This window comes from Xenopus tropicalis, chromosome 8, assembly GCF_000004195.4.
Source record: "Xenopus tropicalis strain Nigerian chromosome 8, UCB_Xtro_10.0, whole genome shotgun sequence".
Taxonomy (NCBI): Eukaryota; Metazoa; Chordata; class Amphibia; order Anura; family Pipidae; genus Xenopus; species Xenopus tropicalis.
In genome coordinates, this window is record NC_030684.2 from 49,080,706 (window position 1) to 49,102,276 (window position 21,571).

At 37.9% G+C, this 21,571-nt stretch overlaps 1 protein-coding gene across 2 annotated transcripts in view; it reads right to left on the reverse strand.

Annotated features, from left to right (window-relative positions):
* Positions 1-264: 264 nt before the first annotated feature.
* Positions 265-21,571, reverse strand: part of tenm1 (teneurin transmembrane protein 1) — a 373,978-nt gene continuing 352,671 nt past the window's right edge. The window contains exons 27-33 of one of the 2 annotated variants that reach the window (XM_031891499.1): positions 20,031-20,203; positions 16,613-16,848; positions 6,792-7,088; positions 5,304-5,691; positions 3,788-5,008; positions 2,983-3,125; positions 265-1,566 (exon numbers count right to left, since the gene is read on the reverse strand). In XM_031891499.1, the coding sequence (XP_031747359.1) occupies positions 808-1,566; positions 2,983-3,125; positions 3,788-5,008; positions 5,304-5,691; positions 6,792-7,088; positions 16,613-16,848; positions 20,031-20,203 (3,217 nt within the window). In that variant the 3' untranslated portion in view covers positions 265-807. The remainder of the gene's footprint in view (positions 1,567-2,982; positions 3,126-3,787; positions 5,009-5,303; positions 5,692-6,791; positions 7,089-16,612; positions 16,849-20,030; positions 20,204-21,571) is intronic. The other variant, XM_031891500.1, reaches the window with a different exon arrangement.

A 21,571-nucleotide genomic window follows, 5' to 3' on the forward strand; every position in this document is an offset into this window, starting at 1 on the left:
ACGTGTGATTTGAGTCATAATATGTTATACAGTCAGTGTACATGTTTTCCAACACAGACAGAAGTATAATATGTCAAAGTGTGTGATTAACTGTTTGGTAGGAGGCCCCATCTGATACTGAGCTGAGTGAGCAATAAATACATATACACTAATTAATCATAATGTAACACAAAAATTTCTATGCTTCCAATACCCATATCGATTCTGAGCTATACTTGAGGTGGCTTGTCTTGTTGCTTTTTTAATATAGAGGAAATAAAATGGTTCATTTTATTTATTTATTTTTTTTATTTTGAAAGAATGCTTTCTTTATGAAAAATAAGAAACAATGACAGAGGATTTCAGCTTTGCACATTTGTTTGTCATCGTATACTTACTATTACTCTGTAGGTAGGATTTTTATCTAGAAGTTCTAGCATCACATAAGCTCTAGCCTCCAGATGAGCGGCAACTTTGTAGTGGTTAATATGCAAGCGAGAAACTTTTTATACCGCCACACAAAAATGATAAGCTTTTACAGTCATTTTTAATCCTGTGAACACCCGGGAGGCCATTATAACATTTGCTCAGCATCGTGTTAAACGGCCTCAGGAGTGCTTGAAGGATAGTGTTTTTTTAAAACTAACAATATTAAAATACCATCTTTTGTCACATTTAAAGGCAGTTGGATACGTTTTTCTTTATATTTACATTAACAGATATCTGATCTAGAAAATCAATACAATAAACCATTTTATGTTTTTAAAAACAGGCAGTCTTTGGTGACGCAAAGGCAAAGAGTTTTTTTGTTTTCTTCTTATTTGTTTGTTACCTCCTGCCTATTTCACTCTGTCTCATGAAGTGAATGTTGTTGGCATTATCAGAAAGTTCTAGATATTGGTCCACAGACAGAACAAAATATCCGCTATAGCCTTGTACCTTTCCTGTATTCAAAAGCTGCTGTTTTTCTGTCTCTGTCCACTGCCTTATGCCTTCCTCTCCCTCCTGGAGTCGCTTCTGTTCTTTTGTCCAAGCCTGAGCCACAGCTCTCTGCCTGGCCAGTTCTAGAACATGGTTCTTTTCCTCTTCCATACTTGTCCCATAACGTACATTAAAACACAGGGTGTTATGTTGAAGCTGGATATCTGCAAACCTGCGAGTCCTTCCATTAACTAATGAAGTCATCTGTGATACAGTAACGTTGACTCCATTTTCCAGAATGCGCCCACTGCCAGAATTGCCGATGACAGCCAGATCTTCCTCCAAAGAACCCAGCTTAATAAAGTAATGAGTATCCCGACCTTCAATAGTAAAATGTAAGTTTTCCAGATAACGTGCATTGTTCAGTATAGCAGCAATACGCCGACTGTCTTCATTTGCAACACCAATGACGTCAGCTGTCACAGTTCCTTCTTTAATGGCAAATTTGATGCCTTTTCCAAAAACAGAAGGAATGGCAGCAAATCTGGGGTAATTTAATTTAGCATGATATTTTCCTTCATTTTGTCTGGGGGCCATAGGCAGTTGGTCCAATGATATGAAGTTTCTCAACTGCTTCCTGAGCTCACACTGAATACCAAGGACAGTCTGGAATGATAGATAAACAAGACCCATTTTAAAGAAGTGAAAGTACACAAAGGAATACAAGTACCAAGTGATGATGCTTGCAGGTTGCTTTAATGTAGCCACACTTACTCTACACGTAGGAGTATATTTATCATGCTGTGTAAAAAGTGGAGTAAAACATTACTGGTGATGTTAGTCATAGCAGCCAATCAGATGTTTTGCTTTGGTTTCTAACTGTTGAAATCTAATTACTGATTGGTTGCCCTGGGCAACATCACCGGTAATGCTTCACTCCACTTTTTACACAGCATGATAAATATATCCCTTTGTGTAATCAAAGAGTAGCAAACCATGCTTAATTATTATTTATTCACAGTAGTGAAAAAGAATAAAACTAAAATATCATATTATATAGGAAGCTTTCTACCAGCAGTACTTAATATATACATATGTTTCCATATTAATTCCTTAATTAACAGCATTGTCAAGAATTAAGAAAATGATCAGGAGCTCCCCAATGCAGGGCTACAGAGAGCATAAGACAGGATAGGGAGTAATGGTAAAAGAGGTTACAGAAAGCAAAGAGACTGAGGTTATGAAGCCCAGATGCATTGGATGTCAGCATCATTATCACTGATCCGTTCATTCTTAGTAAAAGGAGAAGGAAAGGTAAAAATTAAGTAAGCTTTATCAGAAACATCTATGTAAATACAGCCATAAGCACTTACAGTAATGCTGCACTGAGTCCTCTATCAAAAGATACACATGATGTTCCAGTGTCTGACTTCCTTTCTCAGAAACATCCTAAATTCCCATGGCCAGAGTCTGCGCAGTTCTCTCTTCTCTGCCCTCTCCTGCTCCCCCCTCCCACCAGAATGCTAAAATCTCCCTCCCCGTCCTTTAGGAATGTGTGATCTGAGCTATAACTGCTAGACTGCAGGCAGGAAGCTACTTAAAATGGCAGCTGCTATCTTAAGCAAATGGAGAAAGCTTCTAAAGCTGTTTTCTCAGGTATGGGAATGCTTTCTGCAGAATAAATATATTGTTCTAGGTGGCACTAATGTGACAAATCTATTGGCAGTAAAATGTGAAAATGACTTTCCTTCTCTTTTAAATGCTATGTAGTAGTTTATAATCTATTGAAGTTGTACAATAATATTCACGGGCCATATAGTTTAGAAACTATTCAGTCCATAAACTCCAAACTTTTATAACATGCCAGTGCAATTTCTATGAAATGCCTTATGGAAGGCATACATTTTGGCATGTGTAGAAGAGAAGCTCATTTTAATGGCCAAAAGTTGCAAATAAGACAATGAATGTAACACTGGCCCTAAGCAAGCTTCATAGTGAATAGCAATTGCAATATTACCACTGTCTAGTTATGTAGGTGTTTGTTTTTCAATGTAAAACATCAATTCCTCTGAATACACTGACCTTCCCTGGGTCCCACTCCTGAGTTTGGGTCTGTAGCTGTTGTAATTCATATGTTGATTCAAAGTCTTTTGATTCTGGCTTTGGAAACCCAGGTAGTACATTGTGAAGCCGAAATCCAAATAGTTCCAGCCAACTTCCGATATCTGGAGGGCAACACAAAGAGTAGTGAGAAAAAGAGAAATTATTTTAAGAGCAAACAAATTGAAGTTAAAGTTGCTGATGTACAAAAATATGCAGTTACACAAAGTAATCAAGTTTCTTCATTGTAGTCCAATTTTCATGGGCTACTCTGATCTGATTTTACATTAGAAAATGTATTTTACCAGCTTTGGATATACCCCCGACATGCAGAAAAGAAATGCCCTGTGGCCTAAGTATTCTCATATTTTACTGCAACTTGGTAGGGTTCGTCATCCAAGTCCATTAAATTTGTACTGCATGCAGGAGAAAAATCTAGAAATCTTGGATACCTACACTTTAATGCTTCTTATATCAATTCATTATTATTTGTAGGCTTGATATTTTGGCACCTTACTCATAACAGCATGCAAATCAATAAAGAAGGCTGAGCTTGCATGCTGGGGCTAGGAATAAGTTGTGCTATTTTGAGCTTGCATATGTAAATGGACTCTAAAGTGTCACTCTGAAATCATAATTGTCTATAGCAAAAGCAAAACGAAATTTTTTGCAGAACTGTCAACCCAGGTTTATGATGAAAAACATAGCAATTTGCATCCTCTTGCATAAATAAGTTCTTTTCTGTTTGAGGCAATATTAACAAATCTAAAAAATAAAATAAAAATACCTGTAGTATATTGTTCCACATCTTGTGTCCTACCAACAGGATAGTTGTTTTCAAAAGAGTATAGGTTAAACGGTTTAGGGTCAATGTTCAGCTTATTCCAAATACGAAGATTAGGCGTGGCCCATCGACCAGCAACAACATCATAATCTCTTTGACCAAGATGTACAAGTTTGGTTAAGGAATCATACAGTCCTCCATAAAATCCAATTAGAACTTCAAAACTTGGATTTGAATCGCTATAGATGTCTCCATAGGGTGTGTATAGAATTTCCTTAATTATTTGGCCCCTGCTAGTGAATGCTGCCAAAGGTGTTCCTGTGTTGTCACATGCAACATAATATTCCTCTCCGCTGCTCAGTTCCATAGCTATAAGGTGGCCTTGAAGATCATAATAAAGTGAAGTAATTTCAGAACTTGAGTGATTGTACAAATGGGTAACTCTCATTGGATTTGCAAGATCCGCATAAAAGAATTGTAAATGCGATCCTAGATTTGATTTACTTGCAACCCGTCTCCCTAGTCCATCATAGCGGTATTGTACACTCCAGCCTGCAACTTTGTTGTACGCTTTGCTCAACAGGCCATTGGAGTTAAATTCGAATATGTCATTTCCTCTTTGTCTAAGGAATCCATCTTCATCCATTTTATACTGAATTTCTCCAAGTCTTGTTATGCGATCTCCAACATCGTACCTTAATGGGGTAAGACGAGCACTGTTCCCATGGCTGAGAAGATTAATGTTCCCATTGAGATCATAACTGTAACGCCATTGGGGCTTGTCATTAACAGACACTGTTTGAAGTTGTCCATCAGCATCATACTCATAGAAATATCTTGTTATATTAGCATCTACTCCTACTCGTATGTTGCATGTTATCATACGACCCATGCTATCATACTGGATTGTCATCCAATATGCAATGGCCTTGAGAATTTCATATTGCACTTCAATGACTTGACCACTGGAACTAAAAATCTTTGTGTGCTTCATCATTGTAGTTGTGATGACTTGATTTAAATCATAATTGATTACGCTGAACTTCCCAAATTGTTCTATTCGTCCTGACACATCCACGTAACGATACAAATCTATAGGAAGAGGAGTCTCGTTTATCATGGCTTGCATACTGGTAACTCGGAAATTATTGTAACTGTAGTCAAACCTTGCATTAACAAGGCCTTCTTCACTGAATCTAAAGATCTGCCTTCCAATAAGTGGACCTAAGAAAATACAAAACAATCAGAAGCCAATCTCAAATATGGAAATATGCTTCAGTTTTCAAATAACATTTAGGATATTTCACAAATGATACCCTAGAGGGCCATTGTTTTTGCACTCAATATTTCCTCTCAATACCTTATTACCATGCATGATTAATTATCTTACCACAATATAACATTTCTGGGGCATATCTAGAGATGGGGTGAAACAGTAGAATAATGTACCTCTGAATAAATATGAAAACCCCCCCAGCACTTTTGCCAATATTTTATGGTGAGCTGCTCAGCAACATACCTGTCTTTCTGTACCGTATGGCACAAACAAAGCCTTCATGCATTAAATGTATTGTTTTAATGACTCCAGAAGTCTCCTCATATGTAAACGTGATTTGGGTGGTATCATAGACAATCTCTGAAAGACGTGTCTGCTTGGTATACTTATACAACACTCTTCGTCCAGTCCCAATATGTAATGTCTGCAAGAGACGGCCGTCTCTACTGAAATCTTGAATGAAAGAGCCTCCATTGTCAGGTGGGCTATAAATATTCCGGTAGTACCCGACAGAGAGCATGGTTTGCAAGGTATGGCGCATCATGTTAGGCATAGTCACTGAAGCAAGGTAATCCGAATGGTCATATTCAAAGATATAACGTCGCTGGCTGTGCAAGAAAAGGCTAACAGTCTAAAAGAAAAAAAAAATCGGATGGGCTAATTACACAAATGCATTCAGGACAGACATAAATACATTAAAAATGACTTGGATATTAATCAAAACATAAACAAAAACTTTTTGAGTACAACTTTTATTCATTCATTTTATGGGATTTAGGAACTTTCTATGAGACTTTTTCATAGGTTATACTACCATAAATATAAACATGTACCTAAACTGTAGTTTAATTGGTCTATCTTATTGTTTTTTTATATTCAGTCACTTGTTAAAAAGTTGATCATATGATATTCATGGCTCATGTTGGAATCCATCCATTAGACAGCTTGAATCAGTTTGCAAAAGGCAAGTCTGTGTTTTGGTCTCTGCTATTTATAAGGGAAATTGCAACATTGCTACTTCCCTAGATCACTTCTGATTATGTTAAATGGGAAGCACAGAGGCCCATCTGTTACTAGTGCTCTATTGGGTTTTTAAGCACTTGTAGCATGTTCCAATCAACTTGTATCACTTCCTGTTCATCTAATTCTCATTAAGATATGCTTTCAGTTCTGAACATGATCTTCCAATAGCCATCTATTATAAGCAGAATACAAATGTTGCCCAAAAAACACTTTCCCCTGACTTTTTGAATTGATATTTTAATGTAGTATTGTAAAAACCAAAACTATGTTGTGTTTGAATCTAATAATATAAAGGCACCCAAGGGCAGGCACACACAGTCAGGGAAATTTTGGGAAAAAATCTGCATTACTAAATGGGAGGAAAACGATAATATCAAATGGTCATGTAAACCGTATCAGTAAACCGGTTCCATTTTGTGAAAGAGATTTACCACCCTTTACAGTTAAGTGTATTTGCTCATTATAATAGCAGTTCCACTGTGAGCTTATTGCTATGTTTGGATGTTGATTGATGACTGTTAGTGGAACAGCTTGTGCTATTGTAGTTCATGTACATCATGTAATGCATAAGACACCTTAAATTTACACCAAAATCCATTGTGATTTCATTATATAAGTCAATAGTGCTTTAAGGCTACTTCCCTGACCTGTATCTTTCCATGTATAATGCCATCATGAAACTCTGAAAGCAGAAACAAATGGAATAACCTTTTCTAGGTATGAATAGATCCACATTTTTCCATCTCCCCAGGTTCGGGAAACGATCTTCCCAGTTTGGTCGTACTCCATCATCTCTGTCCATGGTCCCCTCTGAATGTAATTAACAAGCCCAGAAGGTGAGTAAGTGATGTTAACATCATGGTACTTGCTACTTGGCGACCACTGAATTGGATGCCCAGTTTTATCGTAAAGTATCCTTAGAGTGAATTTCCGGTGATCATCGTAGATTTTTCCCGTTCTACTTATGTGATCAAAATCTATGGACAGCAAATTTCTGTTGTGCGCCTAAAAATGAAACACAGTAAAAAGCTTTTATAACCATTATATAATAATGACCAAAATAAAATAATCTGGTTATCACAGTTTCTCTTATTGCCTGATAGTAGCTGAAAAGAAAGGAGGGCATATTATAAAGTATAAGTACAATCCAGAAAACAAAAACCGTCAAGATCAATAAACATGAGAAACAAAGAGGATAAAAATGGTCCTGTCTATAATATTCCATTTGTATGAGCTGCATTTGTTATCTATAAACTGTCATCTGTATTATTTATAGCCCTGACTATCAATAGCATTACAGGCCATCCCTGTTTATATGTTTACATTTATAGTCAGTGTTGTCCCTGTCTGTAGTATTACATGTATATTAGGGGTAGCCCCTGTCTATAGCATTAAACTTGCATGAAGTGCAGTCACAGTTTATATAATCAGACTTGCCTGAAGGGTAGCCCTGACTGCTTATATCAGTTGTTCCACAACTGTACTTCTGGCACCTCCAGCAGTGTCTGGGGGTAGCAGCCACAACAGGTGTTGCACTTGTATGTGATATACGGGGAAATGTAATAAAAATCGCAAATGCAGAGTGTAGAGAATGTGTAGTGCTGCTCCCAATGTAATACTGTTCACTAAACATTTATATTGTGAATGTTTAACACATGCCGGCATAAATCTTAATGCAAAAATAGGTCAAGAAGTTTTATTACACACACTGTGCACAAACTGAAAAATTCACGACCGCAAACCTACTGTAGCAAGACATGCAAAGGGTTGGCAAATGTATTTTTCTGTCGCACAAATGCAAAATTAGTTGCAAAGCTAAAATTTCTTTGATTGGTTGCCATAGGTTACTGCCCATGGGCAAATTTGCCCAATGTTGATAAATGACCCCCAACTAGTCGAGGAAACTTCCATTAAATGTAAAATGATGATTCACAGCCTTCCCGGCTGTAGCTGCATTGTACCTGCATGGTATTAAAGTGCCTTCTTTATGTTATTTTTATAATGCGTTCATCTTTGTTACATTATGCTATGTTTTTTGTAAAAGCAATATATTTTACTTTACTGCAAGGCGACCTTTAATTCTTTATAGGAAAGAAGCTCTTTTAAATGCCTTGTTTACTGTTCGAGCTGGAAAGCAAACAGAAGGGAAATAAAAAGAAGAGTTCAAGGCTTCTGGTTGAACCGCACTGTATAAATTCCTGTTGGACTTGAAGTGGAATGTACTTGTTATTACTTGAAGCAGGGGCTGATTTATTAACCATTGCTATTCTCTTTATTTTTTTATTTTTTTTTGCAAGTTACCACAAATGAAAAAGAATTTGAGTTCTCCCAATTCACAAACCATTATTATTACTGATTCAGAGTAAGGCAGAACAATTTTACAGATTTGGAAGGGGCCCATAGCAGATGATTGCATTACATTTATCTAATGATTTCTGGGTATTCTCTGAATCGATACAAAGTTAACCTGGCCATACACGTTAAGACTTTTCTCCCTAACGACCATTTTCTGTGCGATATGACAAATACGTCAAATTATAATTAGTTAGTGGGCACTGAGTGATCACACGTCAAGTGATTTTTCATCCAACATTGGTCAGAAAATCAATTGGGCAGGTTTGAAAATTTTCATTTTTAAAAATAAAATTTGCCCATTGTCCACTTGTTTGCAGGACCAAGCAGGCAGTTTCCCAGTTTCACCTAGACAATATTGCTTGAAATGGTCATTTTCATTGATGGATAAAACATACTTTTAAACAATCGTTTGAGGATAAGCTTGAACCTACGATAACGAAAAGGTCTTAAAGTGTATGGCCGGCTTTAAAGTTCAGAGTTGCTAAGACCTTTAGAAGATAATTGAACTTAAATGCACAAAAAAATTGTGAAGGAGTTATAACAGGCAAAGGCAGTGTGTAAAAATAGGTGCATTTTGTCCATTTTTTCCACTGCCTGAGAGGTTGTAAGAAATACTGAATTATTGGCTAAACTGATGTCAAGTAATGACTGGATTATGTTTTAAAGAAAACATAAGACTGCAAGAGAAATCGCAATGTTTTTTACCCACAATGCAGTGTTTTTGCATCTGATTTGGCTAAATGAATGCAACTGTGTGTGCACTTCATTATAAATCAGACAAAGTAGCACTGAAGTTGTTAGGCCTAATTTCCAGTGTTTGGTGCACAAGGGAAGCCTGTGTCTGAGTCTTTAGGCTCGAGTGTGTTGTGCTTATTGGTGCTGGGCATGAAGGGAACCCTGGAGCTACCACCTGGTCAGGAGGCAATGGTAGCTCCAGATTTCCCCTGTCAATAGGCAGGAAGGACTAAGCAGTGCTGAGCACAACTATATGCAAAGAGCACATTAGATGCGAGTACCTTTAATGCAGGGAAAACTGCAGGAGTGCAGCTGCACGCGTGGTTGTAAATGACCCTTGTTTTGTAGTGTGTTATTGTCTATGACATGATATTTGGTAAAATATTAAAAATAACTGTATGAAAGGTAAAATGTAATTTTCTTAGTTGTAATATTGGTGTGTAGGCAGCCATCTCAGTACATTGTGCCTGAGTCTGAGCTTTCAGAAGGAGCCAGTGCTACACATTAGAACTGCTTTCAGATAACCTATTGTTTCTCCTACTCCCATGGAGGAGTCCCAAGCCGGACTTGGATTTCTTACTACTGAATGCTATTCTGATACCTACTGGGTGCTGCTATCTTGCTCCCTTCCCATTGTTCTGCTGATCAGCTGCTGGGAGGGGGGTGATATCATTCCAACTTGCAGCTCAGCAGTAAAGTGTGACTGAAGTTTATCAGAGCACAGGTAAAATGACTGTGGCACCCTGGGAAATGAAGAATATGGCTAGCCCCATGCGAAATGTCAAAATTAAATATAAAAAAAATATGTTTGTGTTTTTGAACAATGGATTTCAATGCAGGATTCTGCTAGGGAAGCAGGCCCGGATTTGTGGGGAGGCCACAAAGGCCCAGGCCTAGGGCAGCACAAACTTAGGGATGGCATGCGACCCAAGCATCACTGTAACTTTGCTCACATATGGATTAATGGGACCGTATGCCCAAAAAACTTCAGCAAGTCCTCTCTCCACTGCTCCATATTTGAGTTAAATGGACGCATATGCGATCCATTAACAAATCCGGACCCACAGGGCAGCTCTATTAACTGATACGTTTTGAAAAAAACAAGTTTTCCAATGACAGTATTGCTTTAAGAGATGCAATAAGTGGCCTAATTAACAGGTGCATAAAAAGCCAATCAGACTGAAACTAGATTATGTGCAACAACTGGCTAGGAATACAAACTAAACTCTCAAAAGAACTTAATTTATTTAATTTATAGCAGGTTTCATTCAGATCTTTTTCTGTCTTTTTATAATAACACAGATTTAGATAAGAAAATCTTTTCCCTGCTTTTAAGAACACAAAGACTCAGCTACATAATATTAAATCTGAGTTCCTATCGTCAGGCATCAGAGTAAGTGACTGAACAACTTAGATTTCTTGTTTTCTGAAACGGTTCATTGTGAATATGTGCTTTGTTCTGAGTTGTAGCAATGTCATGTTGTAGATATGTAGTGCCATCAAGAGACGACAAGCTTTCCATGATTACACGTAATAAAGAGACAGGGGAACAAGAGCTGATAGCACGTACATGAGCAGAAGTAACATTACACCAGTCATACAACCTATTTATGTCTCCAGAATACAAAACAGCTGCAGGGATCTTGCTTTGATTTTTTTCTGGCACATCATTTTATATAAAGAAACATGGAACCTGGTGGAGAAAGTTAAATGCTGCATGGCTATGTTCAGCAATTGTGGGGTGTCTAATAAATATTCTATTCTAAACAATATATGAAATATAAAAAAAAAAATGTTTACTACCATTTTGCACAGTTAACAGGATGATAGTTTTCCTGCTACGTGACAAGGTCATTCTATAAGTAGCCATTGTTTATCCTATATGAAAGCTAGCCATACAAATACAGATAATGTAAGTATGTATGCTGGCTAGATGATGCAGACCAATATATATGTACCATGGGTATTGGTGGGATCATTGATTGGGCAGAAAATGCAATCTGCCAGTGTATTACATTGGGCAGTGCATGGTACAAAGGCAGAAATGAAAAGGAGCTTCAGTTTATGTTGGCCTAAACAAGTGAAACAAAAAAGATGTCCCTACCATGTATGGCACCATGATTGTTATCCTTCTCTTTGGTCCAAGGGTCAGTTTGGCAGATACTGTACAGGATCATCCTGGGTATTACAGCCTGTATTTTTTTTCAAGGAAGGACGTAGAGAAGTGATCCTCAACCAGTGGTTCGTTAGCAACATGTTGCTCACCAAACCCTTTGATGTTGCTCCCAGTGGCCTCAAAATAGGTGCCCATTTTTTATATATCTGGCTTGGAGGCAACTTTTAGAAGCACAGAGACACAGTTTAACTCCAAACAGAGCCTCCTGCAGGCCAGCAGTCCCTATGGAGCCACCAAATAGTCAGTCACAGTCCTTATTTGGCTTCCCCAAAGAACATTTTCCAAGCTTGTTTCCAAGCTCACCAACACTTTTTTTACATCTTGAAAAAAAAGTTTGGGGATCCCTGAAGTAGTAAATACTGCCCCCACTATAAAACCCATATGTACATTTTTCAAAGGTAATGAGGAACTGCTGGTATTCTAAGTGATGGGCTCCAACCAACTGAAAATAAAAATGAACTATCAAGAGCCTTAATGACTTCTGCTACTGAAAAAAAGGATACATACATTGAAATTTTTCACTTTTAATGAACTAGAAAGTTGTGGCAGTTTTTCATTGTGCCTCTAAGCTCTCTGTGTTGCAGTCCATACTCATATTTATACCAGGCTTGTTTGTAAAACTTGTAAAACAATGACTTGTTAATCCAACCCGCTGAAACAGTTAGAATTTATGACCCAATTATTCCCACAGACGCTTGCTTTTAAGGAATTCGCTACTGGACAGTGCATGTTAATACCCTGACATATATATGCATAAGCAGCAGGTTCCATTTATCACAGAATGATAGGTCTGCCCCGGAACGTGCTGGGAAGAAATAAATCCTTCTCTGACACTTGTTCTCTTTTATGTTACAAATAATAAGCTCCATCATAAACTGTCTGATCGGTGATATTATGAGCGCTGACCTCTCAAGACATGCGGAAATACAGGATCTGTATAATGCGGGAAATCACAGGAAGGAAGCAGATACAATCTGGGATACTGAATGAAACACTTATTGAAATTGTGTTGGGATTTTGTTCCAGATGTCAGCAAGGCAGTTAGACCAAGGGTTTTGTATATATTGAGCTATGCAATGGCATATTTTTGTGTTTCTGTGAACTCATTCGATATATTACTTTCCAGACTGATTTCCCATTACAGCCAGTTCGCTTTTATAAACAGAATCTGGGAAAAATATGCTGATGGCATTGATGTATAAATGATTATGGTTACAAAGTTACATAGTTAAGAAGGGTTGAAAAGTACCATTAACTTAACCCCCCCCAGTGCACATATATACACACACTCATACCAACCAATACCATCTTACTCATAGTAAGTCCTAACCAGAGACCTATAAAGAGGCAAAATTATGTTTTCATCCCTTGAGTCAATGCCCTTTTTTATACAAGACAGCACTTTATTTGCTTTAGTAGCCACCAAATGATATTGCCAGGAATTAGACAACTTGTTATCTACAAAAACTCCCAGATTATTTTCAATTAAAAAAGAAGGAAAGGTAAAAACTAAGTAAGCTTTATCAGAAAGGTCTGTGTAAATACAGCCATAAGCACTCACAGAAACACTGTATCTATCAAAAGGAACACACAGTTTAGTTTTTTCTTTTGTGTACACATGTTCTTCTGTGTCAGTCATCCTGCTCTCAGAAAAATCCTTCAGAGCAAGGCACAAGTCTGCGCAGCTTGCTCCTCTCTCCCCCACCCTTGTCTCCCTTTTCTGCTGTAATCTGAGCTACCAGCAGCCAGAGCTGCAGCATGGAAGTTATTGAGACCAAGCTAAAATGGCAGCTGCTTTTATCTAACACAGGAAGTTTCTAGGGCTGTTTACTCAGGTATGGTAAAGCTTTCTGCAGAAGCAATATATCATTCTAGCTTGCACTATTGTGGTGAATCTATTGGCAGTAAAATGCCAGAATGCCTTTCCTTCTCCTTTAAGGATATCCCTACTAATGATGGTTCAGCATGCCATATAGATAGCAGTATGCAATAAGGGAAATAATTACAATGGTTTAGCCTTGGTGGGGCTAATTTATGTACATGTACAAGGTTGCCAATATGATCAAACTGCTCAAGGAATTCATGCCAACATTCTCTATTGTCAAAAAACTGTGAAGAGGCCAAGGAGTCATATTAAACACCCTTTTTAACGTTAGAAAAATGAAAATGGCTTGTGTCTCTCTTGGTATATTACACACAAGTTGCGATGGATGGAACTTAGCATTTGCCCACATATAAGTTTTTTATTTTGGTAGTTGGGTAAGAAAAGTCAGGCATCCTTGAGACAGGAAGGGTTTGTTCCCACTAAATCATTGATCTTCACTGCACATGTCAGTCTGTGGCTTGAAATAAAAGGCAAAGAATTGATATATTATACATAAGTGGTGTTCCTGTTTTTCCTTTATGAACACTTCTTTCTCCTGCATCTGTGTTGGTTGTAAAGGAGCAAGTACCTTTCTGAATAGCATCAGTTCATGCTGAGTTTTGCTTCCATTTTAGCTCTTTCAACTTTTGTTCATAAATGAGATGTACAGAGAACCACTCTGAAAACCTTGGCGGCTGTTCTGCACAAAAAAAACAAAAGAATAGAAGCTGCACATTGCTTCTTTGTTCTCTTGGGGCGATGTAGCCACTAACACTGAATTGTGTATAAACAGATCCTGAATGTGCAGGCTTTGGCTGCTTTATCTGGACTCTGCCTGTGTCTGGCCCCTCTAAATGATGTATGTATGTATATCTTTATTTATAAAGCGCTACTTATGTACGCAGCGCTGTACAGTAGAATTCATTAATACAGACGGGGGTTAAAAATAATGGATAAATACAAAATGGATAAATACAAAGTACAACAATAAATACAATAAATACAAGGTGCAGTTGCAATAAGAGTCAGAAACACAAGACGAAAGGAGGTCCCTGCCCCGTAGAGCTTACAATCTATATAGGAGGACATATGATGAAGACAAATGGCAATGGCGGAGACATATAATGCAGAATCTCATGATAAACAACATCTTTATAGGAATATGAAGGAAAATAAATATAATTATACATACATTTCCATTAGCTACATGCATGGAAGGAGATAAAGCAAGGCTTAATATTACTGTAACTCTGTTCTCATTACCTCCAGTACTTTGACAGATATTAAAGGCTGATGCAGAGACCACAAACCCAAGTCCTCTGATTTCATGTGGTCTAGTGGCCCCCCTCCCCGACTGATGCTTTATCTATTTGTTTTATGATTGTGCTTGGTTACTTTCTAAACATTGTGACCACATTAAAATCAGTGTGGGAAGAAAGCTCAGCGAGTGCACGTTGTATTTCTGTCTGTGAGGCAAGTAAGCAGTTTCTCTTACAAGATCTTTGCAGGAAAAAATCAACTGTACCCAGAATTAACCATTGTACTGCCAGGGTCCCAATAAATGTTTGAATTTTTCTTTTTCTTTGCCATTTTGCAAAAATAAAGATAGGCAAGTCTGCCAAGAAATCACTTCATTCTGGGCTTCCTGCAAAAACTGGTCCTCGTCTGTGTGTTGGGTGATTGCCCTATAGTCCTATATAATGATAATATAATGATAATCGATAAAAGTAAAGGGGATAATGGCTCATTTAGCAGCACTAGTAACCCATAATAACCAATCAGGACATTGCATTGGCTAATCTACTCTTTTGGGGGCAAACTATAATTGGGGTAGCCCCAAATATGAATCCTTCCAGCCATCCTGGTTCGGGTAAGAATTTCTTGAACTGCAAGTGTAATAGTAGAGATGAGCGAAATTTTGTTGTGCGGCATGGAAAAAATCACTGAGAAAACATAATTGACTTCAATGTGTTTTACACATTTTGTGATTTTTTTTTGGTGAAACTTAAAGGGACAGTAACAGTACAGGAAAGTTGATCAAGTACATATCCAAAGAAATCACTCACTGGCCAATACTTACTGTTATTGCTACATTTATAAAATGCCAAAATATTCTGCAGCGCTGTACATAAAGGTAGTTAGCAACAATCAATGCAGAGTCAAAACAATCAACGCACCAGAGGTCACCCCTTTAGATTAGAGGAACGGAGTTTCCATTTGAAGCAGCGTGGGTGGTTTTTCACGGTGAGGGCAGTGAGGTTGGGGAATGCCCTTCCTAGTGATGTGGTAATGGCAGATTCTGTTAATGCCTTTAAGAGGGGCCTGGATGAGTTCTTAAACAAGCATAGTATCCAAGGCTATTGTGATACTAATATCTACAGTTAGTACTAGTGGTTGTATATATAGTTTGTGTATGTGAGTGTATAGATTGGTAGGTGTGGGTTGTGTGTGCTGGGTTTACCTGGATGGGTTAAACTTGATGGACACTGGTCTTTTTTCAACCCTATGTAACTATGTAACTATGTAAAAGAATTGCAAGTCAATTGTAAAAATGTATTGACTTTGCTCATTTGTTTGGTTACAATAAATAACTATATATATAAGTATGAGATTTATAATTCTGATGGCTTGGTACCTGGGCTTTACTGAATTATCTGTGCCTAAATTCTTAATATTAACAGTGATTTATACTGGTTTAGTTAATATCTATTTCACAACATTATCTTTTATTACAGAGGAAGAGCAAATCAGGCCACAATGAAGAATTTACTAAATACACTGTGATGGGCAGTGGAGCATCCTGGGTAATGGTTTCTGGATACTAAATCCCATCTGTGTATTTCTCTACTTAAGACATTGAATCTCATTTATAATAGGGATTACAGTATGCAAAGCCGTTACATCGCTGCACCCCTTATGATAAATGAACAAGAGGATAAATGATGAACATGTTTCCAAAAGTGCTGCCCAGATGGGCACTACTTGGTCTCCTGCCTGAGAGCACCGCAGGTAGCACATAATTATTAGCTGTTTCAAGTGAATAGTAACTGTATAGCATTCTATTGTGTTCTGGACCTGATCTGTAGTGGCTCTAAAAAAACTGTGATTTTTGACTTTTTCTTTTATTATTTTATTGGAAAAGTTGAGATTTTTGATAAATCTGCTTCTTGGTATGTGACAATGACAAAACCTTCCATTCACCGTTCCAAAATATACCTTTGCTTATTTCCATGGTGCTACTCAGTAAGAACATATATAGTTTGTCATTTCAAGTCTGACCTTTGGGACCTAAAAGGTCATGATAGACTGACAACTGTAAAGACTTAGGAGCAGAAATGTTGGACATGGTACTTCATGGACCTTGTACATTATTGCAGACTGAGAATTGTAAAGACTTACCCTTAGACGTCTTTCAAAAGCTGAGATATTGCCCTTATTTTGCTCCTTTCGCTGGCGCCACTCAATGAGGTTTGGGCTATGCTCCCCAGGAAGTGAGATATTGCATTTTCCTAACGTTGGACTGACAACTCCTGCCAATGTGTGTGGCTCTGCATTTAGCATAATTTCCATCCCACTGGCAAAAGTAACTCTCAGGGAGCCGTCAGGATTGACTCGATAAGTGTTTAGGTTGTTTTCTGAGGAACAAGATAGAAATTGTTTTACTTACTGCATTTCATGATTGTGATTTTATATACGCTCTACTCTTTCCACAATTCCCATGGTTTGGGATTTTCTCTTCCATTTGTAAAGCCCCATTGAACTACTGTTTAGAGAATTAGCCCGTAGACATGCCAATATAGTGCTTGTACACAAAACACAGGTGAATTAAGGAATTGGACTTCTTTACAGTTACTTTTTCAAGGAAGATTATCATTTATATCAGTATTTTGCATTCACAAATAAAGTAGGATGAGAAAAGCTACTGCAGTTAGTGAAGATATGCTATGCAAATGATTGCTGTGGCTTAATGAAAGCTTTTTGGAGGTAGCTAAAGCTAGAGATGGTACACCCAGCACTGCAATGTGCAAATGTTAAAATACAACTCCCAGCATCCCACCCAACAGCCATTGGCTTTCAGTAGGGTCTTAGGATTTGTAATTCAACATTTGGAGACCACCAGGCTTTTGACATAAATTAAAAAGAAAATGTAATAGTATTTTTATTTATAATATATCTAACAAATTTATTTTGTGGCCAAGGGCCCATTAACTAAGGCTGGTAGTTTGGAGAAATCAAGCCTGGAATGGGATTCAAAATAAGCCCTGGCATTTCAAGTACAAAGAGGCCCAAACAGCCCCCACAGGCCCAGTAAATAGTGACTGTCTATGGCATCTTACAGCAGCCCCTCTGGCATTTGCCAGAATCCACAGATTCCACAGTGACCAGAGGTAAAAAGAAGCCTATCCTATGGCTATTTTATTTAAGTGAAAGTTGGAATAGAATTGTTTTAAGCACCATAATTAAAGCTGACACATTTAGCTCTTGAGCTGTTCCATGAGGCTGAAGAGGGGTCAGGGTTTCCATCTTACGCTCAGTCTCCTGTGATGAACTTTAGTTATAATCACTCACTCTCAACACATGAGCACAGAGTGGAAAGAAGAGCAACTGCAATGTAAGGACACGGAAAAGAACTCCTGTCAGTATAATGAAATTCAGTAACCTCTGAGCCTGAAAACCTTGGGTGTCAAGGAGAAAGTGCTGATAAACAACTGTATTCTATCATTACTGATGGCAGTATGACTGTGCTTTTCTTTTTTTTTAGGAAAGAGTCTAAGATTATTAAATGACATTGAGATATGATGCTACTTTTGCAAGAATTAGGAAATATGTATTATTAGTTTCATTCCCAGAGGCACAAATCTTCCAAACTGCATTGAAAACCTGGCTGTGTTTATGGTGCTGCTGCAGAATGTTAATACCGAGAATCCAGAGGGACCTCAGAGGTATTTTTATTTCTGTAAGAAGGCATTCAGGGGTGAAATCAAAACAGGGCAGTAAGGCAGCAGATAGGTCTGCCAATATCTGAAAGGATTCAAATATTTTCATTTGCTAGTCGCTTTAGTGCCTTTTTCATTTCAGTAATTTTTTTTTTTGCTGCACACTGGACTTCTAGATGCAAAGGGGTCCGTTAACATTATTTAGAGATGCTGCACTGGTGTTTGCCAAGTTTCCCAGGTTCCACTGCAACTCTATAATTATGATATAGTGTTGGCTGAGGGCTCTGTGTGTTATGCAGTAGAGAATTGCCCCCTAGCCTTCACCAGAGGTGAACTTGTCAAATAAACAGAAGATTAGTGACTTTGTACAATGGAACTATCTTATTGGTGGCACAACTAGAATTTTAGTTGCACAAAATCTTTTGGAAATTCATTTGGTGTCTCCATCCTACGGATTTCTGTCCTTATCTACAGCATGTGGCAAAACATCAATTACAGAAGAAATGGGCTCTTGGTCAGTAAGACCCAAGTAAGCCTGGGGTAGGGTGATATGGGTAATTACTATATAAGACTGGATACTCCAATGGGTTAACCTACAGGTACCTCTAAAGTATTATTTCTGAAATGAAAGGTTTCTTATAAGAATGAATACCTTTAATATTATTATTGCTCATTTGCCTGTATCCTTGCTGTGAGTTGCAATAAAGTGTCAGACCCAAGCTGCCAATTCAGCCCCTTTAGACCAAGTCGGCAACTGCCCATGTATTGGCCCTTCCCTCCTGGCTCCCCGATGGATAGATAGCCAAAAACCACCCAGATATCTATCAGGGAGGTTTGAAAATACCACAACGGTACATTGGACCTGCATAGCGCCCCTTATGATCAGCTTAAAGGAGAGCTAAAGCCTAACTAAAGAAGGGGGCTAGAAATGTTGTATAGTATGTTTTGGGCTTCTGTACCAGACAAGGCAACCACAGCCCTTTAGCAGGGAAGATCTGTGCCTTCAAAGATGCCCCAGTAGCTCCCCATCACCTAAGCTTAACTTCTTAATAGCTCCTCAGAGCCCACTGAGCATGTATAGTGTCAGTGACACTTTCCAAGATAGCAAGCCCCTGTGACAAGTTTGAAAGTCCTGGATCATTGCTGCTATTAAGATGCTGAAACTTAAGGCTGATGCAGTAAGTTCAGAATATAAAATATGGCATTTTAGCCATATTCATTTTTCAGTCTGTGAAATCTATTTTGGGTGACAAGTAAGAAAATCAGAGAAAAAGCACATATGTTCCATCGGTGTAACTAGATGTTTCTGGGACCCACAGCAATTTCAATTTAGGGCCCCAACACATTACTAAGCTGACCTATTTTACCAAGATATATTGAAATTACTCATTAATTACTAGGCCCCCTACACTCATTGCAGGGTCTGCTTTCTGTGTAGTTACGCCCCTGATCTGCCCCCAAAACTCAAGTTAAGAAAGTTAACAATAAATGGAGAATCAGTGATGAGAAGTAATAAATTACATTCACAAACAAATATCATTCAGACTGCAGATCTTTCTTAGAAAGTTTATAGCTTCATAGGTAAAGTAAGTCTTTCAGAGCAGTTATATTATGGGGTTAAAATAGATAAACAATTATAGTATTGATTTTGGGGCAGGTTTCCTGAAGTCAGCTAGGCCTGCTTACTGACAAAGGTCTACCTTTTCATTACTACAAAAACCTAGAGATGTAAATTAGCAGTTAACTTTAACTGTTCTTGGACATAAATAGTAAGCAGGACTAGAACACACTGATGGACCCTTACAGGAGTAGATGGAGAAGGAACACTATTTGGAATCAACCTTAAACAAATGCATATTCTTGTGACTTTGTGTTGTTACCTTGTCTTAACGCGTATATGGTGCTAGTTGCAGATATGTTGGTAGTTGTCACAATATTTTCCCTGCTTGAAGTATCAAGTTCAACTCGAGTGGCTTTTTCCATGTCACTGTGAAAACTGCTGACTTCTCCCGTCGGAAATGTTGCATTTGTTAAATGCCCATCAGGATCATACCTTTAGAACAGCACAGAGACACAAATGTCATCACTTCTTCACAATCTTCTAAAAGTGACCCATTTCCTAAATCTGCAATAATACTTGCAACAATGGTGCCCAGTAAACTTCTCCATAGAGATATTCACTAAAAACCACATGGAGTATACCTATTTCATGTGGGGTTTATTTACAAACATAGGTGATAAACCTATGCAAGGTGATCTTTGCTTTCCTTTTGGGTGGGTTTACATAGTGATCATTCGCATCTCTGCTTTCATGGGTGGTAGGTCTATCATTTTTTTTTTTACTGTATTTAGGGTTTAATCATCAATAGACAAAGCTCCAGAAAACATGTTTATGTGTTCACAGATAAATCTGCGCTAGAATGCTAATGGTGATTAAAGACTGTAGAGAAGCCAAATCTACATCTGCTGGAGAGCGCAAGGTCAACAACTCAGATCTAGTTTCTCCCTGAAGAGCTTTAGGCATCATTTTATGTTTTTTGCCGACATGAGAGATTTATTTCCTTGACTGTCATTCTATTTTGTGGCAAAGAAAGCATTCATATGTTTCTGGTGGAAAACATGCATGGTAAATAACTGATTTCAATATATTTTGCATAGAAATGAAGCATATGTAAACGAAATGACCAAGAAAACCACTAGAGGGCATTATTTAACCACAGAAAGTTGATATTTCTTATAGTACTACATTTGATCTGGTAAATGTGACTTATATTATTCGCTAAGCTCAAGCCAGCCGTAAGGCGCTTTATACATAAAGGAAAATTGTTAAAAGAAATTAAGCTAGAATTGACCCTGTAGCTATAAATACAGTCTAAAAATGTGATATATAAATTATCTAGCACAACAAAGAAAGATGATTTAAAGGGCATGATGGCCTAGTAATACAGTCTTAGGATCCACTATAATTGGAAAGGCAGAATGTTTCTCCAGCAATGCCAGTAGAGGTGGAGGACCCAACCTGTTTTACCTCACATCTCCAATATTGGCCCTTTCACTGGGACAAGCTAAATTGTTGTATATATTTAAACTGAACAAGGCAACCTCTTTCAGAAATAAGGGGTACTGGTTAGCTGGGACTTTATTGCATTCCTTTATGCTAAGGGTACTGATGCTTACTTTCCATTTGGCACCAGGTTAAAAGGGGCCTTCTAATGGTGTGTATATATATGATACAGATGCAAGGTTACTTTGGGGGATGATGATATTTAAAGTGGTGTATAAGGTGGCTTGGCAGATAAAGTGAAGAGAAGTCATAGCTTCACTTTCTGCTGTTCTTATCGTATTAGTCCAAATGAGTAAAAGAATGGTCATGCCATGAATGGCCCCTCATACAGTACCCATCTGTTCAGCCTGCAGACCA